At 36.1% G+C, this 20,233-nt stretch overlaps 1 protein-coding gene across 2 annotated transcripts in view; it reads left to right on the top strand.

The window, feature by feature from the left end:
- Positions 1 to 15,240, top strand: part of LOC137399019 (ER degradation-enhancing alpha-mannosidase-like protein 3) — a 58,270-nt gene extending 43,030 nt beyond the window's left edge. For both annotated transcript variants that reach the window (XM_068085163.1, XM_068085164.1), the window contains exons 19-22: positions 4,204 to 4,385; positions 7,782 to 7,916; positions 11,114 to 11,282; positions 14,446 to 15,240. In XM_068085163.1, coding sequence (XP_067941264.1) covers positions 4,204 to 4,385; positions 7,782 to 7,916; positions 11,114 to 11,282; positions 14,446 to 14,990 — 1,031 coding nt within the window. In that variant the 3' untranslated portion in view covers positions 14,991 to 15,240. The remainder of the gene's footprint in view (positions 1 to 4,203; positions 4,386 to 7,781; positions 7,917 to 11,113; positions 11,283 to 14,445) is intronic.
- The last annotated feature ends 4,993 nt before the right edge of the window (positions 15,241 to 20,233 follow it).

Raw genomic sequence — 20,233 nt, forward strand, 5'->3', positions numbered from 1 at the left:
ATAAATGGCAATCGTTGTGTGTGTATGTGTCCGCCTTATAGAGTACCGTACTTTTTGGACTATTAGCCGCTACTAGGTATCTAGGGCGCATTCACGGGATTCTCCGGTTAGCCTCTATATATAACCTATCCATCGTTTGTCGCTTTCACACAAAAATGACGTAATAATTACAACTCTATGGCTTTCTTTTAGCTTCATGACACGCGATGCTTTTTCGTCCTCGACGTATTAGGGCTAAACGATATCGACAATAGACTCTCTCGATATTAGAATTTAGTGATTAAATTTTATTAACTCTATGAAACACGATGCCGTTTTTGTGAACCTCTGTTTCTGGCTTTTCTCAAGGTTCAATTGCTAATCGCTGTTAAGGTCACTACTTTTCACGCGGACAATTGCATTACCTTGAATAGGAATAGCATCCAGATTCTCTCACCTCCTATCAGACAAAGACCTTACAATATTTTATTTTTTACATAACATGTCGTCGTACCAGTATTTTCGTATTCAGAGTTTTGATGGATAGTTGTTGGTGGAACAGTAACTTTTTTATACACACACTTCTATGCAAGAATTGTTATTATTAATTCAACATATTCGCGAATTTTATTTTGTTTTCTCAGTTCGTATTAATTGTATCATTACCGAATCATCTCATATTGTAATCGTAGCAAAACAGACTCAATTTAGCTATTACTTGCTAATTATTTCACTGTTACGAGGTCTGATCAACAAGTTCCAGGAATGGCTCTATTGTTGCAATATAGATAGTTTTACAAACAAACTAAATTAGTCTCCTTCAAAATACATTCCTTGAGAGTCTAGACATTTAGTCCAACGCCGCTGCCATTGCTCTAAGCAGTGACAGAAGTCCGCTTTCTTCAGGGCCCGCAACTCCGAAGTTGTATTTCTTTTAATTGATTCAATGTCTTCAACTCGTTCACCTTTAAGAAAAATTTTTAACTTTGGAAACAACCAGAAGTCACAGGGAGCAAGGTCTGGTGAGTACGGGGGATGAGGCACAATAGAGATGGAGTGTTTGGCACAGAATTCATTCACAGTCAAAGATGTGTGTGCTGGGGCGTTATCGTGATGTAACTTCCAACCACCTGGCTTCGCTAAAGCTGGTCTTTTGCGCCTGATACTTTCTTTCAAGCGCCTTAAGATATCTCTGTAAACATACTGATTAACAGTAGTTCCTTGAGGTAAGAATTCTTTGTGTACTATTCCATCAATCTCAAAGAAAACAACCAGAAGCGTTTTGATCGCTGACCGTGACATCCTCGCCTTCTTTGGTCTAGGAGACTCAGGTGACTTCTACTGTGAACTCTGCATTTTGGTTTCAGGGTTGTACCCATACACCCAGCTTTCATCAGCTGTTATTACAGTTTTTAGGAAGTCGGGATCATGCAGTACTGCTGTCTTAAGTTCGCTACAAATGCCAATTCTTCTCTGCTTTTGATCATCATTCAGCAAACGTGGAACAAACATTGCAGCTACCCTATGCATGTTAAGATCATCTTTTAATATTTTATGAATGGTACCAAAAGAAAGCCCAGTTTGTTGGCTTATTTCTCGTATAGTAACACGGCGATCAGCGTTGACTATAGCCTTTACAGTGTCAATAGCAGTGACAGTCCTTTGTGATGTTGGAGCTCCACAGCGTTTATCGTCTTCAACCTCTTCTCTTCCTTTTATAAACCGTTTGTGCTATTCATAGCTTTGTGTTTTCTTTAGGGACTCATCTCCGAAGGCTGTATGCAACATTTGAAGGGTATCTGATGGTGATTTACCGAGTTTAGCACAACATTTTATACAGACGCGTTGTTCGTTTTGATCGGCCATTTTGAAAAATTCGCCGAATGATCCAAACTAGTCCGTGATTGTATTAATATTGCTTAGCAACGACTAAGAATTTTGGCCTAAAACTTTCTGTACTAACTAATTAGGAGTTGTTCTTTCGTTTGCAGCCATGAAAAAGTAACTCCGACATAGACTACTAGTCGTGATAACACAATTCCGGGAACTTATTGATCAGACCTCGTACATCTAAACCATTTTATAGTCGTCTTATTCTTAAAATTTATTTGACCTAAACGAAAAATTTTTCTCATGATATGGAATTTGAAAGTTACAGTTGTTTGACAAAGTTTGATAAACTTTACAGTTGTTTTTATTTTCTCTTTATTTCAACTACACAAAACATTTTTCTCATGATACGTTACCTACCATGTTTTCTCATGTTGAATGGCAGAATGTAGAATGGCAAATGTTGTTATATATTATGTTAAATACAAATAGATTTTCTGTGCAAAGACTTTTTTATTACCCAGGTACAAGTACAGCTTATGGTGTAAAATGTTGAAAAAATACTTTACTGAAGTTGTTTTCTCGCCTTGGAGCGGATTAAAATTTGCATTATTTTATTTTAATGGGAAAAATTGTTTCGGATCTCGAACAACTCGGTTTTCGAACTACCTTCTGGAACTGATTATGTTTGAGAACTGAGGTTCCACTATACGTTATCAAAAAATATAGGTCGCTGGAAGTTAGGAAATTTTAGATTTACATTGGTTTGAAAACCTTTACAGTTGTTTTATTTTCGCTCTTAATTTATTTCAACTACACAAAACACTTCTTTCATGATATGTAGTTTGAAAGTTAGAATGGCAAATGTTGTTCTATGTTAAAAACAAATCAATTTTCTGTGCAAATACTTTTTTACTACCCTGGCAACGCCGGGTAGCACAGCTAGGCTTGGGGCCATGGCGTCACTCGGGGATCCACGGAAGACCTTTTTTGCCCCGAGTACAGCGAGAGTCTCCAGGCGCGGCTTTCTGGATGAATGAGTTGGCGAGTGCGAGGTGATTGATTGCAAAGCGATTGAGTGCTAGGCGATTGGTTGCAAAGCGATTGAGTGCTAGGCGATTGGTTGCGAGACGATTGGTTGCGAGTGCAAGGTCATTGATTGCAAGGCGAGTGCGAGGCGATTGATTGTGAGGCGAGTGCAAGAACGTGATTGTCAACTGCGAGGCGGGTAAAGACTGGTCAGCCAAGGCGGGGGCTCAGCGGCAGAAGTGCGCGATCTTCAACTGCAAATATAGACGAGGGTGAACTGATGCATGAATCTAGACACATGAATCTAGAATATTTACTAAATTTTACACGCATGTAGCTGTAAGACACATTGCAAATTTCCATTGTTCTCCCCAACATTGACATGTATATGTGCATGCATTCTCTGATCAGGACAACGATTTCAGTAGACTGCATATTTGGAGTTGTTTTACAGTATGAAAGACAACTCTCAATAAACCTTATGCTGCACGTGAATCTGTTCCTGTAGACGGGTAATCCAGCTAATATATATATAAATCTCATAGTTCGCCGCCTGTCGCCATTTGGTGTCCGTCCAGCTATAGCGATTAAAATTTAGCAATGAAAATGTTGTTATCACAGAAGATTTGATCTCGGAGCCTCCCATTCACAAGGCGACAAACTAACCCATTAAGCTAAACATGAATGAAATGGTTTCATTGGGCAATATGAGTCATTATCTGGGCTAAATTACACATAGCAGTTCTGCGTTACGCGCAATGTCACTAAAGCTTGCTCTCACAATTCTTATAGGTAAGTTTAGCAATACAGATAATAGCATACTCAAACTAGCCAATGGCAATTACATTACCTGTCACTGTTTATAAGCCGTTTTTATTACCCGTGCAACTCCGGACATTCCGCTAGTCTTTACTATATTAGGAGGCGTATCCTATTGTTCGAAGCACGATCAAAGCGTTAGGAAGAAAAGTTGTTCTCGTAGTATACTCAGTTATCTGAGTTTTGCAGCCAAGCGAACTACAAACTGCACCACTAAACCACCTTGCAATGTGAAGGAATTATTGTGCACATAGGTATTACACATGATGATGATGATTTTTCACGGCACACGAGATTGCCTAGCAGCAAAAATATCTAGTTGTTGTTAAAACATGTAAGGGTTTGCTTTTAACAAAATGCGTAGGCAATATATTTGTAGGTCATCCATCTTATGTAACCTAAAACCATTACATAAAACCCCATCACCTGTCATCTTCATGTCTTGCAATTGACTAGTTACCCTTGATTAGTATGACCTATGGCATAGTCTTCTACTCGCAACTGTGGGGAGAGGTCTGTTAGGAATCGTTTGCCCTTCATTTACAGAGTATGACAAGAAGGAGAAGCCTTTACATACAAGAAGCCCCAAAAAACAAGAATACCCTAGAAGTATAATAACTAGTGCTGACCCTGAACTTATGGTCTTTGTTGAGACGAAGTCTTTTCGACTGACTCTAACTATCATGAACAATCTAAAAGAAGGCAGCGCTCCAGAGGACTTCCTTGAGGTAAGGCTTATTCGCTCGTGACTTTTATGGAACATTATTGTAGTTGTCTGCCCTTGATAGTTTTTTTAACTATGGCTCTTTTTTACGCAACAAACTTTCTATGTTTGGGTTTATCTCAAAATCAATTTTATATGCACCTCATTTGGTCTGCCCTCTGTGTGATTGACAATTGAAAGGCTGACATCATTACATGTATTACATTACAAGCTGACATGTATTATAAATATTAAGTGCACAATTTTACTTCATTTATGACTCTATGCTAAATTCTTATTTTATGATTCTATAAAACTTTTTTCAATTTGTGATTTTAGATATTTTTAAAATTGCTTTGGAGTTGTCTGATTTCATTTATTTATACTATACTCATGAATGAAACATGAAAAGCAAGGAATTAGCGTGCAACGTTTGTAAATAATTTTTCTTCTTCCAGAATCTCTTAAAACTGAACTAATTTTTTCCTTCGAACATCCATTGAACTTTTTATAAAATTTTTAGATTACATATAATAATCAAAAGTCATTAAATTAATTTAATTAATTTATGTTAATTTAAATCCTCAAATTTTCCAACTCTCACAGAAATTATAAGGCTAAAGTTTGTTGTCATTTTATATTAGTTGATTGATTTTATTGGATGATTCCGCAACCAATCAGACTCAGAATTAGTGCATTTGAATTTAGTTCATTAGGGCTTTGAAATTTTATGAGTAAAATTAAACCTTTACATATCTATTTAATGCAGTCAAGAACCTATTTCATATGTTTGAACCATCGTATGTTAAATCAAATATCTCTATAAAAATACACTGTATTTCATTTAATACTTTCCACTTTCTAAAAGCCTACAATCACTCCTTAATAAATAATGCAGGTTATTAATTATATATAGCATTAAAATAGATGAATAATAGAGCTTATAAAGAGAGATTTAAATAATACATTATTATTCATTCACGAGTAATAGAAAACTACTTTTTATAGTGATTTTATCTTCAGAGTCTCTCGAATGGGAGTGTATATCTATCAATGCAGCAATTTGGCAGAAGTGGTGGCAATGGAGCCACGCACCATAGCATACCTTAGCTTGCATAGAAGTGGTGGCAATAGAGCAATACACCATAGCATACCTTAGTTTGCATAGAAGTGGTGGCAATAGAGCCACGCACCATAGCATACCTTAGCTTGCATAAAAGTGGTGGCAATAGAGCTATACACCATAGCATATCTTAGCTTGCATAAAAGTGGTGGCAATAGAGCTACACACCATAGCATACCTTAGCTTGCATAGAAGTGGTGGCAATAGAGCTATACACCATAGCATATCTTAGCTTGCATAAAAGTGGTGGCAATAGAGCTACACACCATAGCATACTTTAGCTTGCATAGAAGTGGTGGCAATAGAGCTATACACCATAGCATACCTTAGCTTGCATAGAAGTGGTGGCAATAGAGCTATACACCATAGCATACCTTAGCTTGCATAGCAGTGGTGGCAATAGGGCTATACACCATAGCATACCTTAGCTTGCATAGCAGTGGTGGCAATAGGGCTATACACCATAGCATACCTTAGTTTGCATAAAAGTGGTGGCAATAGAGCTATACACCATAGCATACCTTAGCTTGCATAGAAGTGGTGGCAATAGAGCTACACACCATAGCATACCTTAGCTTGCATAGAAGTGGTGGTAATAGAGCTACACACCATAGCATTCCGTAGCTTGCATAGAAGTGGTGGTAATAGAGCTACACACCATAGCATACCTTAGCTTGCATAGAAGTGGTGGCAATAGAGCTACACACCATAGCATACTTTAACTTGCATAGAAGTGGTGTCAATAGAGCTACACACCATAGCATACCTTAGCTTGCATAGAAGTGGTGGTAATAGAGCTACACACCATAGCATACCTTAGCTTGCATAGAAGTGGTGGCAATAGAGCTACACACCATAGCATACCTTAGCTTGCATAGAAGTGGTGGTAATAGAGCTACACACCATAGCATACCTTAGCTTGCATAGAAGTGGTGGCAATAGAGCTACACACCATAGCATACCTTAGCTTGCATAGAAGTGGTGGCAATAGAGCTACACACCATAGCATATCTTAGCTTGCATAGAAGTGGTGGCAATAGAGCTATACACCATAGCATACCTTAGCTTGCGTAGAAGTGGTGGCAATAGAGCTACACACCATAGCATATCTTAGCTTGCATAGAAGTGGTGGCAATAGAGCTACACACCATAGCATACCTTAGCTTGCATAGAAGTGGTGGCAATAGAGCTACACACCATAGCATATCTTAGCTTGCATAGAAGTGGTGGCAATAGAGCTACACACCATAGCATACCTTAGCTTGCATAGAAGTGGTGGCAATAGAGCTATACACCATAGCATACCTTAGCTTGCATAGAAGTGGTGGCAATAGAGCTATACACCATAGCATACCTTAGCTTGCATAGAAGTGGTGGCAATAGAGCTATACACCATAGCATACCTTAGCTTGCATAGAAGTGGTGTCAATAGAGCTATACACCATAGCATACCTTAGCTTGCGTAGAAGTGGTGGCAATAGAGCTACACACCATAGCATATCTTAGCTTGCATAGAAGTGGTGGCAATAGAGCTACACACCATAGCATACCTTAGCTTGCATAGAAGTGGTGGTAATAGAGCTACACACCATAGCATACCTTAGCTTGCATAGAAGTGGTGGCAATAGAGCTACACACCATAGCATACCTTAGCTTGCATAGAAGTGGTGGTAATAGAGCTACACACCATAGCATACCTTAGCTTGCATAGAAGTGGTGGCAATAGAGCTATACACCATAGCATTGCTTATAGCTCTTTATGTATAAGTTTAATTAAGTTTATGTTATATACACATAATTATACTTATAGCATTTTGGGAAAGTCTGGTCTGGACATGCATTTTTTTCTAGATGAAGAGTGAAGTGTGCGTATTTTAACCAATCACCATTAAATATTAGCAGATGTAATATGCATATCCACAATTATTTCATAGTACGGTAAAACCCGTGTTTACGTGTTAAATTTCAGTGTGAAGCGGCTTTCCCTTCCTAGATTTTAATCTTTATAATTGGACATACAGATGACGACAGACCAACAAACAAACACTTGGATTTCTATACATGAATAAAACTATTTTTTCACAATCCAAATCGTCTCAACACCCTCTTTAAGTTTTGATTAAAGTTTTTAGGACTTTTGATAGTTTGTCTGAATGCTGGACTAACAACGTATGTAGCCCTTGGAAAATTTTTTGGCGTTATCAGGGCCATTGTGATTATGTCTCAACATTTTTAAGGTTACTAAGATCACAACTTATATGGTCAGACAACTCCAATAAAATGCTGCACGCGTTGTAGACTAGTATGTCAGACGGACTGCTTACCTTGGAGTTGGCTCCTGCCCGGATTTTCAAGTTTGATATGCTCTCTGAGACATTCCCGTCTCGAGGAGAACTTTCTGAAGCTATAGCTGATCTCATCATCAGTCATCTGGTAAGTTCTAAAGGTCATAGAAAGTTCATTGGGGTTAAGAATAAATAGCATGTTCAAGAATATTGTAGTTTGGGTGTAATATGTACAAAAAATATTGACTCTTAAAACTTAATACCCAAATTGACTAGCATCAACTTATTTCAATTTTTTTCAATGTACACTGTCTGTTGCTACCAACAGTTGCATATAAATAACGAGATGATATATGTATTTTCTCAACTATTTCTCATTTTAGCGAAATAACGTCTGACATTACCTCTGAATATTCAGTAGTATTGTTACTATCTTGAGTCAAATATCTGGTTTGGGCAGCATATTATTGCTAGCTTTCCGTTGATGACAATTTGTAATCAATGGTTAACATTTCAATTTCTATGTTTTAATTAGTGTATAAAATTTAGTTTTTATCCCATTCACTGGTTCACAGCTGTAACTCACTCTATGTAATGTTATGCACATGTGTTAACAGTTAACCAAGTTTTGGCTTCACGTCAGGGGAAAACTGTGTGAGTTGTTAGTCATAGTTTTGGTTGAAATTAAGGCCGAAGGCTACGCATGCCGAAAAATAGATTGACCAATATGATTGGCTTCAGTCGTGTAAAGTCATCACATCTTTGCTGGATTTTCCAGTAAACTTATTTAAGTATCTTCAGGATGTTTATTGTCTGATATATGGATGATCAACGATACTGGCTATTAATAACATTTGTACAGCTATTTTTGTTGTAATATTAGGAGTGAGCCTGGAGATGCCTGGTCATTTCTGTTATTTTCAATCAAATAACCTGTTATTTTTAATCAAAGTGGCTGGTTCTTAGGTCCCAGACAGAGTTTTGAAATCAAATATGTTAGCAACCTGTTGGAAGGTCCACAGCATAAGTGTGTGGCATTTTGATGAAATCGGCCGCAAATTTAGCTTTACTTGGACCAACAAACACACAGACAGACACACAGACAGACACACAGACATACACACAGACACACAGATAGACACTCATACAGACACACAGACAGACACACAGACAGACACCCAGACAGACACACAGATAGACAGACAGACACCCAGACAGACATACAGACAGACACTCATACAGACACACAGACAGACGCACAGACACACAGACCGACACACATGGAATGACCGAGTGGGATTTAGGAATATAAATTTTGCTATAAAAATAATACCCGTCAACCATAAAAAGTATTAAAAACAGCTAAACACAAAAATGCTCTATGTTCACGACGTGAATTAAATTTAATGTTCATTTTTGAGATAAAGTTTATTACTGTTTTGAACAATTAAAATGGTGCTACAAAAAATATTCGTGAGAGACTTATAAGAATATTTTACAGATTATATGGTGAGGTTGGTCTCGGTGTTGTCTCTATTTCTTGGTAATGGTGCTGTCCTTTTGTCCGACATTTTTATCCTTTTTTACTTTTTCCAATGCTGGACTGTTTCCTGTATTTCAGAAAACGCTATTTTCTGAGCTGGAGTCATGTCATATTAAATAAACTTTATGTAACAGTAAAAACTACCGTACTTTTCAAACTATTAGCCGCAACTTTTTTCTGACGATTTGAGCCATGCGGCTTATATAAGGGTGCGGCTATTCTGTGGCCTGGCTTTTTCATTGCTAGGCCGCATTAACCAGAATCTCTGGTTAGTGCGCCTCTAGCAGTGAAAGAAAATACAAAACAATGTCTAACGGTACTGTTCCGATAGGCGTTAGGTTAAAAAGCGTCGGTTAATACGAAACAGTGCTGTTAGGCACTGTTTCGTTTTCAACAGCAAAGTTGCTGCCGCATTAAAAAGCAACGTCCTGAGTTCTGCGGGCTATACAAAGATGCGGCTTATGTATTGTTTTATTATCAGTTTTGGAAAATAAAGCAGATGCAGCTTATATAGGGGTGAGGTTTATAGTCCGAAAAGTACGGTATATCTATTCAAAGGAATGTTATTTATACTATTACTACTACTACTATTACTAATACTATTAAAGTGCACCCTCAGGATACGATTACCCTGATATGCAATTTTTTCACCTTACGAAGTGGAACGAGAGGATTTTTTTCACCTCACCATACGAATCTTTTTTTTTCACATACAAATTCAACAAATCTTTCGCCAGAGTTCAAATTTGGTGGTCGGTGTGCTTATTACGTATGTCAAAATAACAAAGACGCCAAAATGTTGTTTGCCAATTTAAATACTTTTACGATGCCTGAAAGATACGTGATTATCAATATCTTATCTCTGAGTTCAGCAATTCTCATGTGTAAAACAGTGATATTTTCCCTTTAAAACCAGTAGCAAAGTTGGAGTTGTGATCTCTTCAAAAAGGTTATCAACCACTTGATCACCTGATGTGGTCAGATAACTTCTATAGACCTGCTAACGAAACTCTACTTCATCATGAAAGCAGCATCGTTAAAAAAAGTTTTAAACAGACCAGCTAAAATTTATAGTGAAAGCAAAGGCAGAAACGGATGTGATAAAATTTTAGCAATAAAAAGTTGAAATTCAGTAAAATACATTTAGTTAAAAATACAAACTAAAGCTCAGCTTCAAATGTGTGTGTTTAGTAAGCTAAGCTTATTTGAGATGAATTCAAAGTTTATCTTATATCTACATCTGTCTTAAAGGTAAGAACTCCTAACTAAGAACTATAAGTACATCATTATGTTACACTTTATTGGAGATGATAACTACTAAATACACTAAATACAGTAAAGTTATTGTAGGTGACTATAATTACTAAGGTTAACATACTATTTAGTTACTAATGTTTAATATGTTCAGCACTTGTATAAAATTTTGATAATTTTTACTAGGGGATGTTTGCATTATATAATTACTATGGTTTCTGTACCCCCACATATGATTTTTTCACCATACGATGCCAATTGTGGAACGGATCAAAATTGTATCTTGAGGGTCCAGTGTACAACCATTACTACTACTAATATTGAATAGCAAATTTCCTAGGCTTGCTTATATTCATTAATTATTTGGTATATCCCTTTTTAAACATCTTTTTATCACGCTTAACAAGTTAAGATGGTACTGAGGAGTTTTTATGACTAATAAAATGTTTGCTGTTATGCAAGGACTCATGTTTTCTCTAAATAACCTTTGCTCCTAGATTTTCCGGTCTCAAGATAGACATTCAGTAGTCCAGACTTATTTAAAACAGGAAAAATGCCCCCAGGCTGAGGAGCCGGAAGAGTATATAGACACCATCACTGCAGTAGCCAACTATATTTATCAGCCATTTGAGGAGGAAGAAGAGGCACCCCAAAATCCTGTGACAGAATCTGAAGTATATACGCTAATCAAAGAGTTGAGAAACTGCGCTACTGTTGGTATGTTACTTGCCGACCTTTAACCCTTTGATTTTTTGCCAGCTTTGTCAATGTTTGAAACTTTTGATAAATATGTATATCTGAATATGCTCATAATCAAATGATCCATCGTTTTTTGTTTGACGTCATTAAGTTGTTCGCACATGCGCTCGTTCACGAATAAGCCGCTATATTTGTAGAAAACAATCGTTTTGCTTTTATTTACTAGTACTTTTTAGTGTTGTTTTGATACTATAATAAAAAAATTGCAAATAAAAGCATCGTTTTCAAAAATTCATTTTGAAAATGAAGCTTTTTAGCTTCGTGTTTTTAACGATAAAATTGTCTATAAAGATGGCCGACAACGATAAAATGACGTCACGAAAAAACGAAGGATATTGTAAAACACTGGTAAAAAAAGACCAACATCACACAGCAAATCTCACCAAATATTTCAAAAAAGTTTCTTTCACATTTCTTCGGGTTGAAGCGGTTTTTATAACTTCTGACAATCTTTGCACTAACATAATAGCCATCGAGCACATGTTCATCATCATTTCGTGAATCAAAGTTATATGCAAATTATAGTTAGTATCATATTATTCTTCATCCACATCACTCAATTTATCGCATACCAACAAACGAGTCGTATCAATTTTTTCGCGACATGGTCCCAGTGAAATTGTTATCATAACGAAGGAAGTTGATGAAGATATTTGAAAAGGGTTAAAAATGAAAGTAAAATTTCTGTTCTAAGGTCTTGCGCAAAAATTAATTTGATTGGTTAACACTGTTACTTGAAAACAGAATTTGTAAATAGAGCCATGTGGATGTCGGTATCTCGGCCGTCAGGGTTTCTGACATAGCCTACAAAATGCCGGAATACCGGTCATCAAGGTTTAAAAGGTTAAGAGGTCATTGGAGTTTTACGTCATTCAATGATAAGTACTTAAGGGCTGTTGAATATTGTTAGCAAGGTATATCACCAACTGGCATGGTGGTAGTTTGTGTACATACACTCAATTGATCGGGTTGTGTAGATTTTAGGTATTGAGCTTGTTCACTATGGAAATTTTTGGTCGTTCTGAAATGCTGAATATATGAATGTTTGTATGTTATTACTCGGTAATTTAAGGTTTACACGGGACAAAAGGTTTACCGAGTATTGTTGGCTTCATCAGTTTGCTTGTCATAGATATCTAAATACAATTGCAATTAATTTGCAACTACAGAACTACAGACTACAGAACTACAGAACTCATGCTGAAAGGTTTTGGCTGACGTAAAATTTGGTTTTTTTGCTGAAAAGACTCGAGCTTTTATCATCAGCTTGTCATAGAGCTTTAATCTAAAGTTTTTTGGAATCAGCAGAAAACTCTGCGCAAGAATCAATGTTTTAACAAACAAAATCTTTATTAATTCTTTTTGTAGTTTACATGGAATCGGCTGCCAAAAATGTTATCCTTTTCGCAGGTTGACCAAAACGGGGACCCCAATTCTCTAATATAAAAACATTGCAAACAGAAATATCTGAGGCCCGATTTTAAATAATTTATTTAGCAGAAATATGTTTAGTTCGCTGTTCACAATTTTTCTTTTCGTATTTTCTAAACCGAAATTTATATATTTTGGAAACCGTTATATTGTACTTCAAATTTTGAGTCAAAAAACTGATTGGTTCATTTATTTGGCAAAATGATAACCCAATATTATAAGTTTGCCTCAGCAAAATTTTGGATAGGTCGGTTAACTCTTTGATCTACAATTAACTTTCGTATTGGTACTAAAGTAAGCCATTATAAAGGCGTTCTTTAGCGAAAGAGATAAAGAGGAAGTAAGAACGATTGGCCGTGAATACTGCCGTCTACAAACACATAACTCTGCTGCCAGCCTCTTTTGCTCCGACATTTAATTGTGTTTGGAGTTGCGGCCACATGGCCCCTGAGGAGAAGCTTCATAAGTACACAAACCTTTGCCACAGCGATAAAAGTTTGTAGCAAATGGCCACACGAGTTCGAATTTTTGCTGTCATGTCTAAACTAGGTAGCCACAGTGTTGCAAATGATGTTCTCATGGTACAGATTGTCCCCATGCAATACCAAGCCTAGGGATGTGCTGTGTTGCTTTACGGTAATAATTCTCTTAATCTATGCCTAAGATAAACTTACTCAGAATTCAATTATATTTTATCAGAAAGCATCGATATTTTTCCATCATTTGCAATTGTTATGAATGTTTGAGGTAAACTTACTGCCAGAATATTTTAAGAATAAAATCGACAAAATTTGATTGCGGTTAAAATGATCAGGTTTAAATGAAAGTCTGGTTACAGCATCTATAGTTGCACTACAGCTGCAAGTTGAACTCAATAACTGATAATCTATAATGAGTGAGACAGGTGCAACTAGTGGCATCATTTAATACGTATTGTTGAAGGTACTCTGACTGCTTGAACTCAAAAAAGGAATTCACAATTCTTTTGTACACTCAAGTGACATGCAAGCTTAATGCGCTCTGAGACTCAGCCCGATGAGCCTATATGTCAATTTATTCGTGTCTCAAGGCACTATTTCTTATATAAAATAACTAAATACAAATTAATCCGTTACCATATTATGTAAAAGCCCACATGAAACAGGATATAATAGTGGAAAAATGTGTCTTTAACTATGGTAATTTAGTACCTACGCCAACAAAGTCAATAATACATATTTAGTTGTTAAACTCTGCAATAAAATATAACATTACTATGTACACTACTGTAAGTTTTTATTGGTGGTTTAGTATTAAACTCGATAAAACTTGACCTAAACTTTAATCTGGTTAAGACTCTCAGATCAATCGAAAGTGTTATTTGGACATCTATAGTTGCAAAAAGACCAACAGAATCGAGACGGATAACGCTGCACCTTGAACACAATAGCTAATATCAACTATAGCAATGATAGCAACTAGTGATGTCATTTGGGCACATATTTTTCTTCTTGAGCGTTTTAACTTTGATCAATTTTTATCAATCTAATCTTGAAACATCCTGGCTGTCAGATCATCTCAAACATCAAAAACAATCTCAAGTGGTAGAAAAATGCCAATAAACTAAAAATTTGTGAGAGTTCATCTTGAAGCTCAACAGTATGATGTAATACCATTGAATATGTTAAATATGTAATGTATTCTGTTACAGAAACATTTCGGAAAGAATCGGAAAAGGATGAGAATGGAAATGTGAAGGTATCTAATTTAGAAACACCACATGTCGGTGAGTTACCCGATTTTTATTTCAAACCGTCCAATGAGCATTCTGTTTCGGATGACTCCGCCAATAAGAGACGGCAATATGTTAACGAGTTTAAAGGGAGAGACAACTCTGATAATAGCGGCTCAGAAGATGATGAAATGAGACAAAAACCTCCCATTCAAGTTGCACCTCCGGACATAGTAACGAGCGAAGAACATGTTCATATCTATATTAAAGATGACCCCAGCCACATATATCCTCCTGGCATTGGCAAACCACCCCACCTAACCAGTAAAAATTCGCAAAATACACCGCCAAGGGCTGTGGACACAGTAATATCGGAAAGAGACGGTGTGCAACTTACAGACCCAATAGAATATTGGCAAACAAATGGTATAAAACCAGTCGAACCCGTTAACGAAAAAATGGAGGACTCCCACGACGCAAGACAACCAACATCTCAGGATACTCAGGCTAAAGACGAGCTGTAGTTTTACAGTCTATCGCCTTCCGTTTATTTATTTCTTGTTCTATCATAAGCTGTTGATAATTGCAGAGAGTATTTTTGAACTTTACACAAATACTTTGTTAGAAGTTTTATTGATTTCGATTCAGCTACGACTGGATGCTAGTCTTTGGATGATGCCTTGCAGAATATACCTCGACGATTAGTGCATTTGGTATCCCACTATATTTTTATTATCACTCTGAGATATGCTAAATACACGAATTGCTAAGGCATCCTCGGTTTATTTGTTTGAGATGAGCGAAATAGTAAATTTGTGACTAGAATTTGGGACTAAATTATTGACCGAATGCTCCAACACACCGCTTAACACTTTCGCTACCGTAAACCGATGTATTACCTTTCGCGGTAATTGAAGTACAGACTGTAAACCGATGTATCGGCTTATCAATAGGGTTTCACTTTTCTTTTCATTGCATTAGCTAGACCAATCAAAATTTGTCTCCAACGAAACAACTTTGTTGCCAATCAGGTGCAACCAATCAAAAATCTTCTTGCTTAGAAATTCTATTTCTAATTATTTTTCAAAATGGGAAAACCAGATTGCTATCGTCTTAGCAATAAAAATTAACTGTGTTCTTTCAATGGGAAGGAAGCGTTAGAAATTTTGCAAGAGTGGGATTCACTAAACAATTTTATACTTTTGTAGAAAGTTTTGTTCTGAACAAGATACATTTTACAGTAAAACAATATCTGCATTGATTCTCAAGATATTGCGTAAATACTAGTGGTATAGTTATCTTTCGTAAACCCACTCAAATTAATTCAGTCAGAGTAGCGATTTTAGTGCAAATACTAGCGGTATATCGATCTTTTGAAAACCTACTCAAATTAATTCGGTCAGAATATCGATTTTAGCGTAAATACTAGCGATATATCTATCTTTCATAAACCCACTCAAATTAATTCGGTCAGAGTAGCAATTTTAGTGCAAATACTAGCGGTATATCGATCTTTCGAAAACGCACTCAAATTTATTCGGTCAGAATATCGATTTTAGCGTAAATACTAGCGATATATCTATCTTTCATAAACCCACTCAAATTAATTCGGTCAGAGTAGCGATCTTAGTGCAAATACTAGCGGTATATCTATCTTTCGTAAACCCACTCAAATTAATTCGGTCAGAGTAGCGATTTTAGCGCAAATACTAGCGGTATATCGATCTTTCGAAAACCCACTCAAATTAATTCGGTCAGAATATCGATTTTAGCGTAAATACTAGCGGTATATATCTATCTTTCGTAAACCCACTCAAATTAATTCGGTCAGAGTAGCGATTTTAGGGCAGTAGTGAAAGAGTTAGGTAGCGATGGATCTAATAACTTTATTAACATATGAGGAGTTATTCACTCTTTTCCTTATGTTCAGAGAGGGAAAAAATTCCTATTACCGAACTTTATTCGTAATAATGCGGCTATTCACAGCTTGATGTCCGAACTGCTAGTTTTATATGCCGAAAGGTTGTAAAGATTTCTTCCATTTCCTTATTTGGAATCTCGAAAGAATAGTCGTAGCACTGGCTAGGCTTCCTTTCATGACCTTGGCTACTAATTTGAAATGACAGTAAAAACACAGTTGAGCCAAGCCAGGGTGATGAGTAGCTCATGGTAATCAGGAGGGTTGAACCCGATAAAGCTGGTTTCAATAGCTCACTTGTTCTTGCTCTTTGTTCATAGTTGTATTATTTTAAATTTTTTACTTTTAATCCACCGAAATACAACTCAAACATGTTTGTAAGTTTCAGAAGAAAAATTTAGCATGCAGTGATAGATTTCTTGCTGGAAGTTTGTGGCATCATCATTGTCACTATTTTATAACAAATTCAGCGTTCATTAATAGATCTTTTTAGGAAGTTTGCTTTCGTGTCATTGGGGTGAACTATAGTTTTGAGCAGGACTTGACGTCAGAGCAAACAGATATGTTTGTATGTTAGTAATATAAGGTTTACACGTGACAAAAAATTCACCAAGTAATGTTGGCTTCATCAGCTTTCTTGTCATAGATATATACAGTGGTGGGTGAAATAAACTAGACTTCTTTGTTCAAAGGTAAAATCCTCATTTCCAAAATTCCTACTCGCATTCATGCATATGAGTAGGAATAAGCAAATAAAAATGTATGTGGTATGATCATATCTGTACAGAATGTTATTAGAATCCATTAAAATAATGAAATGTTCAGAATTCAGCCTATATAATCGTTAAAAACTTAATTTTACAGCTGTTTGGTTGAAATATTTGAAATCAGTACAAAATAATAATTAATTTAATATTTAATATAATTTATGACTATTGATTAAATTCACAATGAATAACAATATTTTAAATGAGAATTTTAGTTTTTCAACAGAAGAATCCAGTTTATTTAACACACTGCTGTACTTACTGTACTTATGTTTAGCGATGCCTAAACCTTTCACGAGCTGGCTAAGGGCAAGTAGGCAGGAGTATAAATATGTGTAAGCAATACTATATCAGTAGTAATAGTAACCCCAAGTACAGTAGACCTATTACGGTGGACTACGTTAGACTGCCGTAGACAGCAAATCATCAAAACTAACAGTTGTCGGTGATGCCCGGCGCTTCCTTTATTTTCAATCATATAGCCTGCAGTTGGGTGTTCAAAAGGCTGGTGCTCAATAACCAGACAGAGTTTTGAAATCAATTATTTTTGACTACCTGGTAGTAGACACATAGAATATGCTTTTAGAATCTTGATGAAATCGCCCCAAAAGTGTGGTAGCGCATAGCGTTGACACAGATTAACAGACACGCATACATATACCACAACACAGCTGGATTTATTAATCAAACATATCGCCTGAGGTCTCTGTCAGTATTCAATGCTCATAGACTGAGTTCTACCTGATAGCCATGTTCTGTGAATGCTAATATTATTGACATACAACTGCCTAGGTCTTCTACGTTACCTTAGAATAGTAACCGTGGTTGTTCCTTATTATTGACTGCCATGTGGTAGATGACTCCAAGTTTACAGGTAAGCATAGACCACAACAATGGCTCATTGTGTATCCCCAGTTGATGACAAATATTTATCGAAATTCTCGGAAATGTTTACTTAATACAGGGGTTCATAGCCTAGGTTCTCTCAAACACTAGGGGCTTTGTGAGTCAGTCTTGGAGGTTCGGTAGAGGTCTGTCGAATGCTACAGCGGAAATGACACTGATTTGATATCTTTATAAAAAGATATGTAATTAGTTGTGAGTTCATGCATTGTATTGGTTTGTTCCTTGAACACAGTGATGTTAATGCACAGTTTACTGTGTTCACCATCTTGAAAGTGAGAGAAGGCATATTTTTCTTTTCAATGAAAAAGACTTCGTTGAAAGCGCATATGTAAATGGTTGGTTCAATCGTCCAATGACGTTAAGAACTGCTGACTTAGGAGAGTCCGGCAGCACTCAAGTCAGCGGTTGTAATTGTATCATATCCCGCCGTGCTTGTGTTCATTGCTCCTATTCACGCCATTTAAAGATACCCTCCATACCAGCCATTATTGCTGTTTGGGTGTAATTGTAGCCTGGTTTCCATACAGTCATTGGTCAGTTATTATGGTGCCCCGACGTTTAGGTAGGTTCACGAGCTCAAAAAAGACCCCCGGCTTATTATACGCGGTTCTTAACCTTTTTCTCTTCTCAGTCGGTCACTCCTTTTCTGTCTTATTCAGATTTAAAGGTTTTCTACTCAATAATTTTTCAAATTGTTGGATCTGAATTACAATTGCTGTAAACACAATTTTGTAGACTTATATGAATTGCCGTGTTTTATTTTGAACAATAACTGAATATGGCGTGGCTGATGTGTATAGTTTGTGGTCCAACGGTTGTATAAAAGCCGATATTTCATTCGCGATTTCGTGAGTATAAATTATGTGAATGATGAATGCGTCAAGCTTTCAGTTTCTGCTTTGTCTTGAAAGACTTATTGATCACCAGCGATTATCGTTTAATATAAAATCTAAACGACTTCTCAAAAAATTGGACTTAAAATAAAATAGATTTACATTTTACTTTAATAGGAAGAATTTAAAAAAAAGTTAAAGTCTATTTACAAAATACTTTATTTTCATTACCATTTGATTATTTTCGATATTTCTACATGTGTTTCTGTTCACCAAAGGATTATTTCAGACCTTAATTTTTGTAGTACTCTTTCTTTCAGGTTTTATAGAGTACTATAAAGATCCAAGAAAATCCTGATAGTGTCTTTGAGGGATGGTAATACAATGCATAATAATCCTTCACTTCTCACGGTTAATCCGAGACTGATGCGCCCCGCGATATGTGAAAATCTGTGAAACTAAAAATATTACTTTTTCATTCCTAACGCATTTTCCTTTTTTTCTGAGTTTTGCTAGACTATTTGGAGGGTCGAAGGTGTTTAAGAGAAATGATGAATATACAGACAAGTAGTTAAATATTATATAGTACTTTATCGGCAATAATTTCATTTCACAAATAGAAATGTTTTTTCAAATTAGGCCATACAACAATAGTAAAACAAAAAAGGGGAAAAAACAACAGTTTGCCATTAAAATTGAATAAATAGTCTGACACATAGTGTTTACAATGCCTTTCTCTGCTAAGAGAACGGATATTAGGGGAAGATTGTTAAAGCAGCTGACAATGATATTTTCAAAATGATTGTTAGTGATTGTATGCAATTTATTCATATCACGTAAATTGATATGAGTTGAGAACCTGTAACTGCCATGTAAAAAAGGAGGACACAACCAATGAAAAATCTTGAAACCTGAATTGAAGTAAAATAAACATTTAGCATAGGCAAAGTAAGAAGATGCAAATATTTGGAAAGATCATTTGTTGGAATAATAAATGTAGGAATATGATGTAAATATGTTTAAGAGAAATGATAAAGGGTGTCATAAACAGTTAGTACTCTTACACTTCACAAAAAGTAACAGGAAACAGCAAACCGCGACGACTGCTGTTACAGTGATGCTTGTCGATCTCACTGGGCGAGAGTAGGAGAGAGATTTATGTATTTAAGTTGTTTTATTTTTATTTATTTTAAGTCGCTTTTCTGTTTTTTAATGACTATGTTTACCCCGCGTAGCAATGAATTTAAGTACTGAAACGCACTTAGTTACATTACTTCGTTGGGTAACAGCAAGGGATTGTTGTATACATATCTGTAAATGTGAAAGTGTTAATTGCCATCTAC

Source organism: Watersipora subatra, chromosome 6 (assembly GCF_963576615.1).
Source record: "Watersipora subatra chromosome 6, tzWatSuba1.1, whole genome shotgun sequence".
NCBI classification, from domain to species: Eukaryota; Metazoa; Bryozoa; class Gymnolaemata; order Cheilostomatida; family Watersiporidae; genus Watersipora; species Watersipora subatra.